This window comes from Dermacentor variabilis, unplaced genomic scaffold (genome assembly GCF_050947875.1).
Source record: "Dermacentor variabilis isolate Ectoservices unplaced genomic scaffold, ASM5094787v1 scaffold_12, whole genome shotgun sequence".
Classification (NCBI taxonomy): domain Eukaryota; kingdom Metazoa; phylum Arthropoda; class Arachnida; order Ixodida; family Ixodidae; genus Dermacentor; species Dermacentor variabilis.
The window spans coordinates 58,518,209-58,536,100 of NW_027460280.1; the positions used below are offsets into that span (position 1 = coordinate 58,518,209).

The 17,892-nt window shown below is 40.8% G+C and overlaps 1 protein-coding gene across 5 annotated transcripts in view; it reads right to left on the reverse strand.

The window, feature by feature from the left end:
- The window catches only part of LOC142565945 (uncharacterized), a 224,173-nt gene that overhangs the window by 68,192 nt on the left and 138,089 nt on the right, over positions 1-17,892 (reverse strand). For 2 of the 5 annotated variants that reach the window (XM_075676574.1, XM_075676573.1), the window contains one exon: positions 1,717-9,021. The exons of 1 other annotated variant lie outside the window; for it this stretch is intronic. In XM_075676574.1, coding sequence (XP_075532689.1) covers positions 1,717-9,021 — 7,305 coding nt within the window. Of the gene's footprint in view, positions 1-1,716; positions 17,173-17,892 lie in introns of all 5 variants that reach the window. 2 more of the 5 variants (XM_075676572.1, XM_075676571.1) reach the window with 1 other exon arrangement.

Genomic DNA, 17,892 nt, shown 5'->3' on the forward strand with positions numbered 1-17,892 from the left:
AAGCCAACATATATCGGCATTTGTGCAGCAGAAGATAGAAAATAACTTTTTATGCATGAGTTTTTTAGAGCTTTTCAGTGTTTTTTGTATTAGTGTGCAAAGCCTTTATTGAATGTGTTGGACTAGTGTAGTGTTCTTTAAAGGAAGTAATTCTGTGAAGTAATAAAACTGTTGATGTAGTTTTCATAATAAGGTATCTGTTCTTACATCTCAGCATTGGTAGTTATGCCTGAAATTGATTGCATTGGTGTGTGCCAAGGTTAATTTGTTTTATAATAGTGCTCTTAACATTGTGATGATGTATGCACATAGTGCATCAATAGGAAAATGAACACCAGACTACAGTTTAAAGCTGGTAATATTCCTTGTCTCTGTGCTGAAATGAAAATGCTGTATGAGAGAAATTCTTCATCATAAGAATTATAAATTGAACAGCAGTGAGTGGAGTTCTGAATTATGTGTTTGCAGGAATCGCTTTTTGACCACAGACTAAGCTTTCCCTTTCATATTGTGGCAATAAGTGCACCACGTGCAAAAGTAGATAAACAAATTATTGGTTCTAAGGAGAAAATGCTGAAATTCTTTTGTGTGCTAGACATGTAGCCTGGACTTTAGAAAATACAGGGTAGCTTGGCTGTGCAATCACCATAGTATGGCTGCAATTAGATTCACTTTTTTTATGAACTTGTGGTTTGTATTTTTTATTTACAGGTATAAATGTAATAGCTGTACAAATGTAATAAAGTTATGTTTGTATTTGCAGCAGTTGCGCTTGCTTTACGATTTAGTGTGAGTACTTTTAGGGAATTCTGAAAGCAGTAAATGATCCCCTATGTAAGTGTAATCTCTTGCACCGAATGTGAGGCTTGATTGCTCTTCTGCAGTTATGTTTTCTCAGCGGTTAGAAAACATTTATTAGTGGAATACATGGCTGCAGGCGTGATCCAAAATTCACATTACAAATGACAGCAGCTCTGAATGTAATGCTGCTTGTTCATGGACCTCCTTTAAGCTGAATGGCTTAAGAATGCCTATACATAAACTAGGACTGGCCTGCATGTGATAAGCTTCTTATTTCATGCAATACCCAAGTTATCACATAGCTTCTTGGCTTTTGCACTTGACATTTACAATGAAAAATGAACTTTTAATGAAAGTGCTATATACATTTAAAATAATGGACATATCCAGCGAGGCACTACCCGTAGCAAAAGCTCCTAGACCTATGTGCTAGTGCTCAGACATGACATAAAGGCATGCGGCACCAGTACACACGCTGGTACTGACACCCCGTTTTAGACGTGAAGGCCTATAAAAGTAATGATGTCTCTGTATTTTTGCAACCAAGTGATGGAAAGTACAGTGCCAACACAGCTTCATGAGCTCAAGCACATTGACTGGAGAACCTTTACAAGACAGTACATGCAAAGATAACAAAAGATAACTAATGTACCGCAATTTATTTTCTGCGTAACTTCGATTTTTCGTGATGTGCTTCAGTGCCTTAACTTTGCTGAAATCTTTAGTTTAGATAGAAACTTGTCATATAATAAATATACTAAGATATATTTTTATCGTGACATTTTGTCGTTTCAATGTCATCCATTCTGAAAAGAAAAATGAGTGTGAGCAATGTGCCAAGTCAGAATGTTAAGAATAATCCTGTTTACCTAATCTGAAACTTCTTTAAATTCAGCCTTTTACCTATGAACTTACCTGGGGCCTTTCTTCTTCGTTTTGGAGTAACCTCTGGTTGCTCTGAAATGGATGGCTGTACAGGAGCCAGTGCTTCTTTCACTTCTTCAAAGACCACTTGCAGTTCTTGCTCTTGCTCCATTGTGTCACTAAATAATTTCATTTCTAAAGTAATAAGCTCCTCGCCTTCTTTCACTGAGACTTCGAACTCTTCTGCACTTGGGACCTCACTAGGCACTAAGGTTGTTGCAATAGCCTGTTCTAACAAGGAATCGTCTTCATGTACTTCAGTGAGCTTTGCACTTTCAACAGTGTCAAGGAAGCTGGCCACCCTCTCTGTAATTAAAAGCTCATCTTTGGGTCGAGAGATAACCTCTGGTGCCTCTTTAGTGGCTTCCTCTGTTAAACGTAGTTCCATAGATGAGGTTAATGCTTCTTGAAGCACTGGCAGCTCACTGGAGCCAATTGCAGACTCAAAAATCTCTGCTTCATCTACAGTGACTGCTTCCAGTTCTATGTCAGCATGCTCATAAATTTCTGCATCCCTTTCTTCAAACTCAACACTTTCACCAGCTGAAAAGAACTCTTCTTCTTCAGGTATGATATCAGGTCTATGCTTTGGCCTTCTTTTAACTTTTGGCTGCTCAGACTTAGGCCGAATGATCTTTGGTTTGTCAGTAGTATCTATTTCTTTTGGCATCTTTTCTTGAGAAACTTCAGGTTCTTTGGGTGCTTCAGTGGCTTCCTCTTCTTTCTTCAAAGGTTCTGTTTTAACTTCTTCAACAGTTGGCTGGGGTAAGCTCTCTAATGTAACTTCAATATCAATTGTTTCTTCTCTGTGTGTTTCATAAACAAGTTCTACAGGCTCCTCGCTAAGTTTTTCTTCGGGAACTGGTTTTATGAATTTAAAGTCTACGCTTGTGGGTGATGTAGCGTCATCTTCTGCATCTAAAACCTTTATAGAAAGCTTGCGTTTTTGCTTTGGCTTCTTTTGGGGCTTTGGAATACTTTCATCCACTGTTCTCTCAAATTTCTCCACCTCTTCAACTTTTGAGGGAATTTTTGTAGTTTCTACAAGCTCTGCTTTAGGAGCCTCCTCAACTGTGACACACTCAGTAACTTCTTCAGGTTTCTCAACGTTTTCTACTGTCTGATCAATTTCTTTTACCTGTGCTTCTTCCCTTACTTTCTTTGAGTCAAAAGCATCCAAGACCTCTTCCGGAAGTATTTCTTTAGGTGTCAATTCTACTTCAGGAGCTTCAGGCTTCTCCTTCTTCTTAGTAACCTTCTTCTTCTTCTTTTCTTTAGGCTTTTCCTTGAGCAACTCATCTGGTCTCTGCTCAGGGGCCTCTTCAGGCTTCACTTCTGGTTTCTCAATGCTCTCAAGTTCAATAGGTTTTTTTATCACTTCTGTAACATCAGGCTGAGGTACTCCTTCTGATGTGACAGTTACATCAACTACTTCCTCAGGCTTGCGAAGCTCCTCAATCGTGATGCCAAAGTCTGTAATTTCTTCCACTTTCTCTTCAATTTCTCTGATTTCAGTCACTTCCTCCATTTCCTTAGGGGCTTCTTCTTTTGGTTTCAGTTCAACCTCTGTGACATCTGGCTTTTCCTTCTTAGTCACCTTCTTTTTCTTCTTTTCTTTCGGCTTTTCTTCAATCTGCTCTTCGGGCTTCTCCTCAGGGACTTCTTGAGGCTTCTCTTCTGGTTTCTCAATGCTCTCGAGTTCAATAGGTTTTTCTATCACTTGTGTAACATCAGGCTGAGGTATTCCTTCCGATGTGACTGTTATATCAACTACTTCTTCAGGCTTGTGAAGCTTCTCAATCTTGATGTCAAACTCGGTAATTTCTTCCACTTTCTCTTCAATTTCTTTGATTTCAGTCACTTCTTCCATTTCCTTGGGGGCTTCTTCTTTTGATTTCAGTTCAACCTCTGTAACATCTGGCTTTTCCTTCTTCTTAGTCACCTTCTTCTTCTTTTCTTTTGGCTTTTCTTCAATCTGCTCTTCGGGCTTCTCCTCAGGGACTTCTTGAGGCTTCTCTTCTGGTTTCTCAATGCTCTCAAGTTCAATAGGTTTTTCTATCACTTGTGTAACATCAGGCTGAGGTATTCCTTCCGATGTGACTGTTACATCAACTACTTCTTCAGGCTTGTGAAGCTTCTCAGTCTTGATGTCAAACTCTGTAATTTCTTCCACTTTCTCTTCAATTTTTTTGATTTCAGCCACTTCCTCAATTTCCTCGGGGGCTTCTTCTTTTGGTTTCAGTTCAACCTCTGTGACCTCTGGCTTTTCCTTCTTCTTAGTCACCTTCTTCTTCTTCTTTTCTTTCGGCTTTTCTTCAATCTGCTCTTCGGGCTTCTCCTCAGTGACTTCTTGAGGCTTCTCTTCTGGTTTCTCAATGCTCTCGAGTTCAATAGGTTTTTCTATCACTTGTGTAACATCAGGCTGAGGTATTCCTTCCGATGTGACTGTTATATCAACTTCGTCAGGCTTGCGAAGCTCCCCAATCTTGATGTCAAACTCGGTAATGTCTTCTACTTTCTCTTCAATTTCTTTGATTTCAGTGACTTCCTCAATTTCTGTGGGGGCTTCTTCTTTTGGTTTAAGTTCAACCTCTGTTACCTCTGGCTTTTCCTTCTTCTTGATCACCTTCTTTTTCTTCTTTTCTTTAGGCTTTTCTTCAGTCTGCTCTTCGGGCGTCTCCTCAGGGATATCTTGAGGCTTCTCTTCTGGTTTCTCAATGCTCTCGAGTTCAATAGGTTTTTCTATCATTTGTGTAACATCAGGCTGAGGTATTCCTTCCGATGTGACTGTTATATCAACTACTTCATCAGGCTTGTCAAGCTTCTCAATCTTGATGTCAAACTCGGTAATTTCTTCCACTTTCTCTTCAATTTCTTTGATTTCAGTCACTTCCTCCATTTCCTTGGGGGCTTCTTCTTTTGGTTTCAGTTCAACCTCTGTGACATCTGGCTTTTCCTTCTTCTTAGTCACCTTCTTTTTCTTCTTTTCTTTCGGCTTTTCTTCAATCTGCTCTTCGGGCTTCTCCTCAGGGACTTCTTGAGGCTTCTCTTCTGGTTTCTCAATGCTCTCGAGTTCAATAGGTTTTTCTATCATTTGTGTAACATCAGGCTGAGGTATTCCTTCCGATGTGACTGTTATATCAACTACTTCTTCAGGCTTGTGAAGCTTCTCAATCTTGATGTCAAACTCAATAATTTCTTCCACTTTCTCTTGAATTTCCTTGACTTCAATAACTTCCTCGATTTCCTCAGGGGCTTCTTCTTTTGGTTTCAGTTCAACCTCTGTGACCTCTGGCTTTTCCTTCTTCTTAATAACCTTCTTTTTCTTCTTTTCTTTAGGCTTTTCTTCAACCTGCTCTTCTGGCTTCTCTTCAGGGACTTCTTCAGGCATTTCTTCTGGTTTCTCAATGCTCTCGAGTTCAATTGGCTTTTCAATAACTTGTGTGACATCAAGTTTAGGTACTTCTTCCGCTGCGACCGTTATATCCATTATTTCTTCAGGCTTGTGCAGCTTCTCAGTCTTGATGTCAAACTCTGTAATTTCTTCCACTTTCTCTTCAATTTCTTTTATTTCAGTCACTTCCTCAATTTCCTTGGGAGCTTCTTCTTTTGGTTTAAGTTCAACCTCTGTGACCTCTGGCTTTTCCTTCTTCTTAATCACCTTCTTTTTCTTCTTTTCTTTAGGCTTTTCTTCGATCTCCTCTTCTGGCTTCTCCTCGGGGGCTTCTCCAGGCTTCTCTTCTCGTTTCTCAATGCTCTCGACTTCAACTGGCTTTTCAATCACTTGTGTGACATCAAGCTGAGGTACTTCTTCTGATGTAACCGTTATATCGATTACTTCTTCTGGCTTGCGAAGCACTTCAATCTTGATGTCAAACTCCATAATTTCTTCCACTTTCTCTTCAATTTCTTTGATTTCAGCCACTTCCTCAATTTCCTTGGGGGCTTCTTCTTTTGGTTTAAGTTCAACCTCTGTGACCTCTGGCTTTTCCGCCTTCTTAATCACCTTCTTTTTCTTCTTTTCTTTAGGCTTTTCTTCGATCACCTCTTCTGGCTTCTCCTCCGGGGCTTCTTCAGGCTTCTCTTCTCGTTTCTCAATGCTCTCGACTTCAACTGGCTTTTCAATTACTTGTGTGACATCAAGCTGAGATACTTCTTCTGATGTAACCGTTATATCGATTACTTCTTCAGGCTTGCGCAGCTTCTTAATCTCGATGTCAAACTCAGTGATTTCTTCAACTTTCTCTTCAATTTCTTTCACTTCAATCACTTCCTTAATTTCCTCGGGGGCTTCTTCTTTTGGTTTTAGCTCAATTTCTGTGACCTCAGGCTTTTCCTTTTTCTTAACCACCTTCTTTTTCTTCTTTTCTTTAGGCTTTTCTTCAATCTGATCTTCTGGCTTCTCTTCAGAGGCTTCTTCAGGCTTTTCTTCTGGTTTCTCAATACTTTCAAGTTCAATTGGCTTTTTTATCGCTTGGGTAACATCAAGCTGAGGTACTTCTTCTGATGTAACCGTTATATCGATTATTTCTTCAGGCTTGTGCAGCTTCTCAATCTTGATGTCAAACTCTGTAATTTCTTCCACTTTCTCTTCAATTTCTTTGATTTCAGTCACTTGCTCAATTTTCTTGGGGGCTTCTTGTACTGGTTTAAGTTCAATCTCTGTTCCCTCTGGCTTTTCCTTCTTCTTAATCACCTTCTTTCTCTTCTTTTCTTTCGGCTTTTCTTCGATCTCCTCTTCTGGCTTCTCTTCAGAGGCTTCTTCGGGTTTCTCTTCTCGTTTCTCAATGCTGTCGACTTCAAGTGGCTTTTCAATAACTTGTGTGACATCAAGCTGAGGTACTTCTTCTGATGTAACCGTTATATCGATTACTTCTTCAGGCTTGTGTAGCTTCTCAACTTTGATGTCAAACTCAGTGACTTCTTCAACTTTCTCTTCAATTTCTTTGACTTCAATCACTTCCTGAATTTCCTCGGGGGCTTCTTTTGGTTTTAGCTCAATTTCTGTGACCTCAGGCTTTTCCTTTTTCTTAACCACCTTCTTTTTCTTCTTTTCTTTAGGTTTTTCTTCGATCTCCTCTTCTGGCTTCTCCTCAGAGGCTTCTTCAGGTTTCTCTTCTCGTTTCGCAATGCTCTCGACTTCAAGTGGCTTTTCAATAACTTGTGTGACATCAAGCTGAGGTACTTCTTCTGATGTAACCGTTATATCGATTACTTCTTCAGGCTTGTGTAGCTTCTCAATTTTGATGTCAAACTCAGTGACTTCTTCAACTTTCTCTTCAATTTCTTTGACTTCAATCACTTCCTGAATTTCCTCGGGGGCTTCTTTTGGCTTTAGCTCAATTTCTGTGACCTCAAGCTTTTCCTTTTTCTTAACCACCTTCTTTTTCTTCTTTTCTTTAGGCTTTTCTTCGATCTCCTCTTCTGGCTTCTCCTCAGAGGCTTCTTCAGGTTTCTCTTCTCGTTTCTCAATGCTCTCGACTTCAAGTGGCTTTTCAATAACTTGTGTGACATCAAGCTGAGGTACTTCTTCTGATGTAACCGTTATATCGATTACTTCTTCAGGCTTGTGTAGCTTCTCAATTTTGATGTCAAACTCAGTGACTTCTTCAACTTTCTCTTCAATTTCTTTGACTTCAATCACTTCCTGAATTTCCTCGGGGGCTTCTTCTGGCTTTAGCTCAATTTCTGTGACCTCAAGCTTTTCCTTTTTCTTAACCACCTTCTTTTTCTTCTTTTCTTTAGGCTTTTCTTCGATTTCCTCTTCTGGCTTCTCCTCAGAGGCTTCTTCAAGTTTCTCATCTTGTTTCTCAATGCTCTCGACTTCAAGTGGCTTTTCAATAACTTGTGTGACATCAAGCTGAGGTACTTCTTCTGATGTAACCGTTATATCGATTACTTCTTCAGGCTTGTGCAGCTTCTTAATCTTGATGTCAAACTCAGTGATTTCTTCAACTTTCTCCTCAATTTCTTTGACTTCAATCACTTCCTGAATTTCTTCCGGGGCTTCTTCTTTTGGTTTTAGCTCAATTTCTGTGACCTCAGGCTTTTCCTTTTTCTTAACCACCTTCTTTTTCTTCTTTTCTTTAGGCTTTTCTTCAACCTGCTCTTCTGGCTTCTCCTCAGGTGCTTCTTCAGGCTTTTGTTGTGGTTTCTCAATACTTTCAAGCTCAATTGGCTTTTTTATCGCTTGAGTAACATCAAGTTGAGGTACTTCTTCTGATGTAACCGTTACATCGATTATTTCTTCAGGCTTTTGCAGCTTCTCAATTGTGATGTCAAACTGAGTGATTTCTTCAACTTTCTCTTCAATTTCTTTGACTTCAATCACTTCCTGAATTTCCTCTGGGGCTTCTTCTTTTGGTTTTAGCTCAATTTCTGTGACCTCAGGTTTTTCCTTTTTCTTAACCACCTTCTTTTTCTTCTTTTCTTTAGGCTTTTCTTCAATCTGCTCTTCTGGCTTCTCCTCAGGTGCTTCTTCAAGCTTCTCTTCTGGTTTCTCAATACTCTCAAGTTCAATTGGCTTTTTTATCGCTTGGATAACATCAAGCTGAGGTACTTCTTCTGATGTAACAGTTATATCGATTACTTCTTCAGGCTTGCGCAGCTTCTTAATCTGGATGTCAAACTCAGTAATTTCTTCCAGTTTCTCTTCAATTTCTTTGACTTCAATCACTTCCTGAATTTCCTCAGGGGTTACTTCTTTTGGTTTCAATTCAATCTCTGTGACTTCTGGCTTCTTTTTCTTAGGTACCTTCTTTTTCTTATCTTTCGGTTGCTTCTCATCTTGAACTGTGACTTCTTTCCAAGTGGTTTCCTCCTCTTCAGTTTCTTCAATTTTTGGATGCAGTGTTATTTCAGTAAGCTTTTGTTCATCTGGCTTTTCTTTCTTTTTCTTGATTTTCTGTGTTGGTTGCACTTCTTCAACTTCTTCAATTATAGGCTCTTGACTGCTTTTTTCTTGTACTTCTGATGCATTTTCATACTCTTCAGTGACATCTTCTATCTTAAGTGAGGTGCCTTCAGGTGCAGTTCTGGTAAATGTATGCAGCACTTCTGTAACTTCTTGGGTGCCAGCTGTGTCATCAAATCGGACATATTTCTTTTTTGTCTTCTTTTTCACTTCAATTCCTGCTTCTGCGTGGTCTAATATTTCTTCCTCCACAACAATGCATGATGAAGTCTCTTCGTGTTGAGTGGATTCTTCAGTTATTTCTTGTATAGTTAGACCTTCACTAACTTGTTCCTTATCTTTTGGCACAGGTTCCTGGACATGTGCTTCATGCTTGATTCCATCTGAAATAAGAGGTATGTCCCTGGGGCTTATTTCTTCAGGTCTTTCTTTAATGAAAAATTCATCAGCCATTAGGCCAAAGTTAAACTCTTGCACTGTTATCGGTTCTAGAGAATCTAGAACAAAACTGGCTTTCATGTGCTTTGGTATTTCTTCATAAGCCAAATCACTCTCTTTCGTCAATGTAGACATCTCTAAAATTGAGATAGTTTCCTGGGTAGACACATTTTTCTCAGCAACAACTGGCTTTTCTGTTACTTTTGTATGCAATTCATCTTCCTTTGAAAAGGTAGCTGTTTCAACAATAGTAATGTGCTGTTCTGTGGGTATAGAAAGAGATGCAAGGGATTCATCTGGAAGCTTTTTCAAAAGCAACTCTGACTCTTTAGATAATTCAGGTGTTTCTTGAACCGTTAGTGAAATCACCGTTGGCAACGTGTAAGGAGCTTTCATTTCGCGTGGCAGTTCTTCAGATCTAAATATGGTTTCTTTTTCAAGAACTGACGAGTCAGAAACCACCAGATGGTGCTCGGTTGGAATATCGAAAGGAGCTATTACCTCCTTGTTTGAGTCCTTTACAGCAAACTCAGATTCCTTACTAAAGACTTGTTTTTCTTCGATGGTTATTGATTCTTCTAGTAACAGTGAGTACGGTGCATTCAGCTCACCTGGGGCAGTGTGTGGCGCCAGTTCTTGCTCCTTATCAAACTGTTGCGAGTGAGATATGAAAACATGTCGATCTGTTGGTATAGTATATGGTGCACTGATTTCAGATGGACGTTGGTCTGTCTTCAACTCCGATTCTTTCAGAAGAAAATCTGTTGCTTCTACAGTTAGTGGTTCTTTGAGACCAATTGAGAAAGGTGCAGTTACCTCACCAGGAATTTTTTCAAGCTGTAGTGGCTCCTCTTTGTCTAGAGATGGGCGCTCCTCTACTACTGTGACATGATGCTCTGTAGGCAACATCATGAGTGCGCTAACTTCGGATGGTTGTTTCTCTGTGTATAACTTGGACTCTTTTAACAGCGAGCTCGTCTCCTCAATGGTCAAAGATTCAGCAACAGGCAGTGAAAAAGGTGCAGTTACTTCTCCTGGTTTCTTATCAGCCTGGAAATCTTGCTCTTTGTACAAGGTTGGTTGGTCAGATATTACTACATGTTCCTCTGTGGGTATTGAGTATGGTGCAGAAATTTCCTTCGGAAAATCATTTGCTACTAACTGAGAAACTTCTGCAACATGTGTAATTTCTTGTACTGTCAAAGACTCCTCAAGTGGTATAGTATATGGTGCAGTAACCTCACCGGGGAGTGTGCCAGGCAGGAAAACGCTTTCCTTGTCAAGTGTTGGAAGTTCAGAAACTATGATGTGCTGTTCTGTGGGGAGGGAAGTAACAGCAGTAGTTTCTTTTGGAAGCTCTTTTGTTATGAGCACGGATTCTTTTGTGAAAGAGCTTGTTTCTTCTACTGTCACTGATTCCTGTGAAGGAACAGTGAATGGTGCACTGATTTCACTGGGAAGACCTGCAGGCTCAAATCCCTCTTCTTTTTGAAGAAATGGTTGCTCAGAGATGAAAACATGCTGCTCCGTGGCGATTGTAAATGGAGCAGTAAGCTCTGAAGGCAGTTTCTGCTCCTTCAGGTCTGACTCCTTCGTGAGAATGCTTGTCTGTTCAACTGTTATTGGCTCGTGTAGTGGTACTGAAAATGGTGCTGTGACTTCTCCTGGAAGTTTTCCAGGCTGGAAGTCCTCTTCTTTTTCAAACGTCGCAAACTGTGATACCAAGATGTGCTGTTCAGCAGGAACTGAGAAAGGAGCTGTAACTTCAGGAACTTGCTTCTCTTCCTTCAATTCCGACTCTTTTGTGAGAATGCTGGTTTGTTCAACTGTTATTGACTCTTGTAGTGGAACTGAAAAGGGGGCTGTGACTTCTCCTGGAAGTTTACCTGGCTGGAAGTCCTCCTCCTTTTCAAACGTTGCAAACTGTGATACCAAAATGTGCTGCTCAGTAGGAACTGAGAAAGGAGCTGCAACTTCTGAAATTGGTTTTTCTTCCTTCAGTTCCGACTCTTTTGTGAGAATGCTGGCTTGTTCAACTTTTATTGATTCTTGTAGTGGAACTGAAAATGGGGCTGTGACTTCACCTGGAAGTTTTCCAGGCTGGAAGTCCTCTTCTTTTTCAAATGTTGCAAACTGTGATACCAAAATGTGCTGTTCAGCAGGCACTGAGAAAGGAGCTGTAACTTCTGCAACTTGTTTTTCTTCCTTCAGTTCTGACTCTTTTGTGAGAATGCTGGTTTGTTCAACTGTTATCGACTCTTGTAGTGGAACTGAAAATGGCGCTGTGACTTCTCCTGGAAGTTTTCCAGGCTGGAATTCCTCCTCTTTCTCAAGAGCTGAAAACTGTGAAACCAAAATGTGCTGCTCAGTAGGAACTGAGAAAGGAGCTGCAACTTCTGAAATTTGTTTTTCTTCCTTCAGTTCTGTTTCTTTCGCCAGGACATTTATCTCTTCTATGGTAACAGATTCTACAAGGGGTACTGAAAATGGTGCCGTTATTTCAGCTGGAATTTTTTGAGGCTGAAAGCCCTCTTCCTTTTCAAAAGCTCCCTGTTGTAATACCATGATGTGTTGTTCAGTAGGGACTGAAAACGGTATGGCAATTTTCGCAGGAAGTTTATCTTCTTCCAGTTGAGACTCCTTTGTCAAAAGATTTGTTTCTACCACAGTTAAGGATTCCTCTAATGGTACTGAAAATGGCGCTGTAATCTCACTGGGGATTTGTCCTGTTTGAAATTCGTTTTCCCTCTCAAGAGATGGATGCTCTGATACAACAACATGCTGCTCTGTCAAAACTGAGAAAGGAGCTGTAGCTTCTGCAGGTATTTTGTCCTCCTTTAGTTCTGACTCCTTGGTCAGAAACCTCGTCTCTTCCACTGTAAGGGACTCTTCTAATGGCACAGAGAAAGGGGCAGTGACTTCTTTAGGAATTTTCCCAGCCTGATATTCTCCCTCTTTCTCAAGATATGGATGCTCTGATACAACAACATGCTGCTCAGTCGGAACTGAGAAAGGAGCTGTAGTTTCTACCGGCAATTTGTCCTCTTTTAAATCTGACTCCTTCGTCAGAAGGTTTGTCTCTTCAACTGTAAGAGACTCTTCAAATGGCACAGAGAAAGGTGCAGTCACTCCTTTAGGAAGCTTTCCAGGCTGAAATTCTTCTTCCTTCTCAAGGGATGGCTGGTCAGTTATCAAAATGTGCTCTCCTGTGGAAATTGAAAACGGTGCTGTAACCTTTGCGGGTAGGTTTTCTTCCTTCATATCTGCTTCTTTTGCAAAAAGGCTTGCTTGCTCCACTGTGAGTGACTCTTCAAGTAGAACTGTATACGGTGCACTAATTTCGCTAGGGAGCTTGTTCGTGTAAAATTCTTCTTCTTTCTCAAGTGTAGCATCCTCTGACACTACAACATGTTGTTCTGTGGGAACTGAAAAAGGAGCTGTAAACTCTTCAGGAACTTTTTCCTCTTTTAACTCTGACTCTTTTGTAAGGATGCTTGCCTGCAGAACTGTTATCGACTCTTCCAATGGAATTGAGAAAGGTGCAGTAACTTCACCAGGAAGTTTCCCAGGCTGAAACTCCTCTTCTTTTTCTAAAGTTGAGAACTGTGATACTACAACATGTTGCTCAGTAGGAACTGAAATTGGCGCTGTAACTGTTGAAGGAAGTTTTTCTTCCTTCAACTCTGATTCTTTTGTGAGGAAGCTAGTTTCTTCTATTGTTAGAGGTTCTGTAAGTGATACTGAAAATGGTGCTGTTACTTTCTTGGGAATTTTCTCAACTTGAAATTCTCTTTCTTTCTCAAGGTTTTGAGGTTGTAATACTTCTATGTGCTGCTCTGTAGAAACTGAGAAAGGCGCTGTAATTTCTGTTGGAAGTTTCTCTTCAGCCAGTTCAGTTTCCTTTGACAGCAGACTTGTTTCTGCTATCATTAGTGACTCTTCACATGGAACTGAAAATTGCGCCACGACTTCCCCAGGAATCTTTCCTGGCTGAAAACCCTCTTCTTTTTCAAGTGTTGGGTACTCTGATATCATGACGTGCTGCTCTGTCGGCAGAGAAAAGGGAAGCCTGACTTGAGCAGGAAGTTTCTCTTCTGGTAATTCAGATTCTTTTGCCAGAAGGCTTGTTTCCTGAACTGCTAAAGACTCTTCTAAACGTACTGAGAAGGGCGCAGTAATTTCACTGGGAAGTTTTCCAGGTTGAAATTTGTCTTCTTTTTCGAGACATGGATGCTCTGAGATGACAACATGCTGCTCAGTCAGAACAGAAAATGGAGCCGTGACTCTTGCAGGAAGTTTATCTTCCATTAACTCTGACTCCTTTGCCAGTAGGCTAGTTTCTTCCACTGATAAGGGCTCATCAAATGGTATTGTGAAAGATGCGGATATTTCCTTAGGAAGTTTTCCAGGCTGAAATTCTTCTTCTTTCTCAAGCAGTGTAGAGCGAGACACTGCAATGTGTTCCACTGTTGAAACAGAGAAAGGAGCTGTAATTTCTGCAGGAAGTTTATCTTCTTTTAACTCAGACTCTTTTGCCAGAATGTTCGCCTCTTCCACTGTCAATGACTCTTCAAATGGCAAAGAGTAGCGTGCAGTAACTTCCTTAGGAAGTTCCCCAGCATGAAGGTCCTCTTCTTTTTCAAGAGTTGGATGGTCAGACACCATAACGTGCTCTGCTGTTGATACTGAAAAGGGAGCCGCAATGCGTGCAGGAGCTCTTTCCTCCTTTAGTTCTGACTCTTTTGTGAGAAGACTTGTTTCTTCCACTGTTAAAGATACTTCGAATGGTATTGAGAAAGGTGCAGTAATTTCTTTAGGTTGTTTATCAGGCTGAAGTTCTACTTCTTTTTCAAGAGCTGGATGGTGACTTATCAGAATGTGCTGTTCTGTTGGAACTGAGAAAGGCGCTATAAGTACTTCAGGTACTTTTTCCTCTTTCAGTTCTGACTCTTTCGCCAGAATGTTTGTTTGCTGAACCATTATGGACTCTTGCAGAGGAACTGAATAAGGTGCAGTAACTTCGATAGGAAGTTTGCTAGGCTGAAAGTCCTCTTCTTTTTCAAGAGCTGGGAACTGTGATATTACAACATGCTGCTGAGCTGCAACTGAAAATGGAGCTGTAACTTCTGATGGAAGTTTGTCCTCCTTCAATTCTGATTCCTTTGTTAGAAGGCTAGTTTCTTCTACTGCTATAGATTCTTGAACTGGTACTGAAAATGGTGCAGTAAGTTTCCTTGGAATTTTTTCAGTCTGAAGTTCTTCCTCCTTCTCAAGGTTTTCAAGCTGTAATACAACAATGTGCTCCTCAGTGGAAACAGAGAAAGGTGCTGTAACTTCTGCTGGGAGTTTTTCCTGGCTCAGTTCTGATTCCTTTGTTAAAAGACTTGTTTCTTCTATTGTGAGCGACTCTTCACATGGAACAGAGTATGGTGCAGTAACTTCAGCAGGAAGCTTTTCAGGCTGGAAATCTCCTTCCTTCTCAAAAGTGGGGCGATCAGATATCACAATGTGCCGGTCTGTCGGCAGCGAGAAGGGAGCTATAACTTCTGTAGGATGTTTTTCTTTCTTTAGCTCTGTCTCTTTTGTGAGAAGGCATGTTTGTTCTACTGTTATTGACTCCTGAAGTGGCACTGAGAATGGTGCAGAAATTTCGTGAGGAAATACTCTGGGCTGAAATTCTTCTTCTTTTTCAAAAATTGGGCGATCACACACTAAAACATGCTTTTCTGTAGAGACAGAGAAGGGAGCTGTAACTTTTGCTGGCAGCACATCCTGCTTCAGCTCAGACTCTTTTGCCAAAGTGCTTGTCTCTTGTATTATAACTGATTCTTCAAGTGGTACAGTAAATGGTGCAGTAACTTGGTTAGGAAGTTCCTCAAGCCGAAATTCTTCCTTCTCAAGAGTTGGCTGCTCTGATATTACAACATGCTGTTCTGTGGGAACTGAGAAAGGAGCAGTAACTTCTGAAGGTACTGTGTCTGGCCTCAGTTCTGATTCTTTTGTGAGGAGACTTGTTTCTTCTACTGTTAAAGACTCCTCAAGGGGCACTGAAAATGGTGCTGTGACCTCTCTAGGTAGCTTTTCTGGGTGAAATAGTTCTTCTTTATCAAGGCTTGGATGTTCAGTCACAGCAACATGCTGTTCTGTTAATATTGTAAAAGGTGCAGTGATCTCTGTGACTGGTTTTTCTGGTTTCAACTCTGACTCCTTCACCAGAAGGCTGGTCTCTTCAATTGTTAATGGCGTCTCCACTGGCACTGAGTATGGTGCTGTGACTTCATCTGGAGGGCGGTCAACATGGAATGTAGTCTCTTTATCCAGAGCTTTGGATTCGTGAATAACAACATGCTGTTGTGTTGTAAGTGTGTATGGCGCTGTAGTCTCTGAAGGAAGTTCTTTTGCCTTTAGTTCAGATTCCTTGGAAAACAAACTGACATCTTCAATTGTCAAAGGCACTTCGAGTAACATTGAACATGGTGCTGTTACCTCAGCAGGACGCTTTTCTTGTTCTAATAGTTTTTCTTTATCAAAGGTTCCATATGCTGAGATAACAACATGCTGCTCAGTGGGAATTGTAAATGGTGCTGTGACTGTCGCTGGGAGTTCTTTTGCTTTCAGGTCTGACTCTTTAGTGAAAAGATTTGCTTGTTCAATTGTCAAGGATTCTTCAAATGGAACTGAAAATGGAGCGTTAATCTCTTTTGGAAACTTCCCAGGTTCCAGAACTTCTTCTTTGTCAAGAGCTGGGTGTTCAGACACCTCAAGATGTTGTTCAGTTGAGATAGTGTAGGGAACAGTCACCTCGTTAGGCTGCTCTCGCAGCCCAAACAATCTTTCTTTCATGAGGGCAGGCTCAGCAAGGACTGACAAGCTTTCACTGGTGGTTATGATTGGCTCTGCAGTAGCATGCTTAGGTTCAAAGTATGCTTCAATGTGTTCTTCCTTCGCTAATATCACAGGTTCAGAGATGGATAAAGGCTCATCTGTTGTCACCCTCATTGTTGATGTAATGCCTTGTGGTACTTTTTCAACTGTTAAATCACCTTCTCTGCCCAGTGTTGGGGTTTCTGAGATTGTTATAGGTGTATCGGTTGGCATTGTGACTTCAGCTTTTAAATGTCTTGGAATTTTTTCTGGACTGTACTCTCCCTCCATTATGAAGCTTGACACGAGAGAAACGTTCACTGGCTGCTGGGCATCTATAGTGCACGGTGCTTTGGTACCTGATGGCTTATGCTCAAGCTGGAGTTCAGTCTCTTTTATGAGTACTGGAACCTGTGTGACACATACATGTTGTTCAGTTGAAATACTGAATGGTGCAGTGGACGTAGGTGGCCTAGCTTCACCTGGGAGGTTGGTTTCTTTCATAAGAACAGGAACTTCTGAAACTAGGAGTGGCTGATCAGTTAAAAGTTCAGATTTTGCTTTTGTTGTCGGAAGGTCCCTATCCTGAGGTAGCACCTCCTCTGAAGTTAGTGCTTCCACTTCATATACAAAAAGAGGGCGGTTTGGTGCCACAGCTGATACACTGAGTTCCTGTGCTGGTGCTTGGTGCACTTCAATATGTTCTTCCTTGCTCATAGCTTCTACTTCAGTTACTTGGACAGACTCTTCAGTCAGTAATGTGAGGGAAGCATTGACTGCTTTTGGGGGTTTGAATTGGTCGGCATGAGCTTCTTTCAAAGCAGTCTCCACCGTTGATATGGCGAGGGCCTCAATGGTGGTGAATGTGCTGGTTGGTGTGACTCCTTTGTGGAGTGGCTCAGTTTTTAACTCTGATCCTGTTAACCCTGGTGTGGTTTCATGGACTTCGATTCCTAGAGATGTTTCCATGCCTATTTCAGCTTTAGCCTCAGCAACTGGAGTTGCCTTAAAGGCACCTGTTGTCATATGCACACCACTTTCCTCTACAGTAATTGGTGCCAGTGGCAGAAACCTTAGCTCAGCAGTATGCATATCTGGCAATTCAATTGGCTTGGAGTCTGAAGTAGAGGCTTCTGCAACTATATCTTTAACCAGGATACTCTGCTTTTGTTCCAACACTGGTTTTGCATGCTTCGTCAAATCTGGTGCTTCCTCCAGTTCGGCAGCCGTTTCTGAAATTATGCATGAAATAAATTTTAAGAAAGGATACGTACAGGATCTATATCTGCAGGACTCATTGTTCAACTAACCACATGCAAATGTCATACCTACCCATTTAACAATAAAATGCAGGACACCCTACACACTTTTGGTAAAGATGAAAGGGAGGTGTTTTAAATGCTACTGGCTTGTTGTCATACCATTTATCATTTTCATGTAATATATGAATAAGTCATGTATAAAGAATGCACTGATACTTACCTTATTAGAATAGACATTTAGAATGATAAAGATTACCAGTGGAATTTCGAGTGATGCATGATTTCTGTGAGCTATATTACTTTACAGCAAAAGTATAGCCTGCAGTATAAGCCCTAACTGGGTGAGTTGGTGAAGATTCAAAGAAATTGAACTAGGGAAAACTACAACAAACAAGAAAAGATGTGGCAAGTGTTGAAATGCAAAAGTGCTCGTAGTTTTTTCTTTCTCGACTCTTTCCAGTTTGGACCTGTTCAATTTCCTTCAAGTTAAAGGTGAAGTTGCCTTCAAGTTAAAGTGAAGTTTCAATTTCAATTTTAGTAGCGTGTGGCACATGTGTGGTTGTTCACTTGGCGACAGTTAATTCGTGCTCCTGTCAATCTGCACTCTCACAAGTTAAAGTTTTTTGCATATTTAAGCATTCTTTCTTCAGTCAACTCTATTACTCTTCCAGTTAAATTGTATTCTTGTGG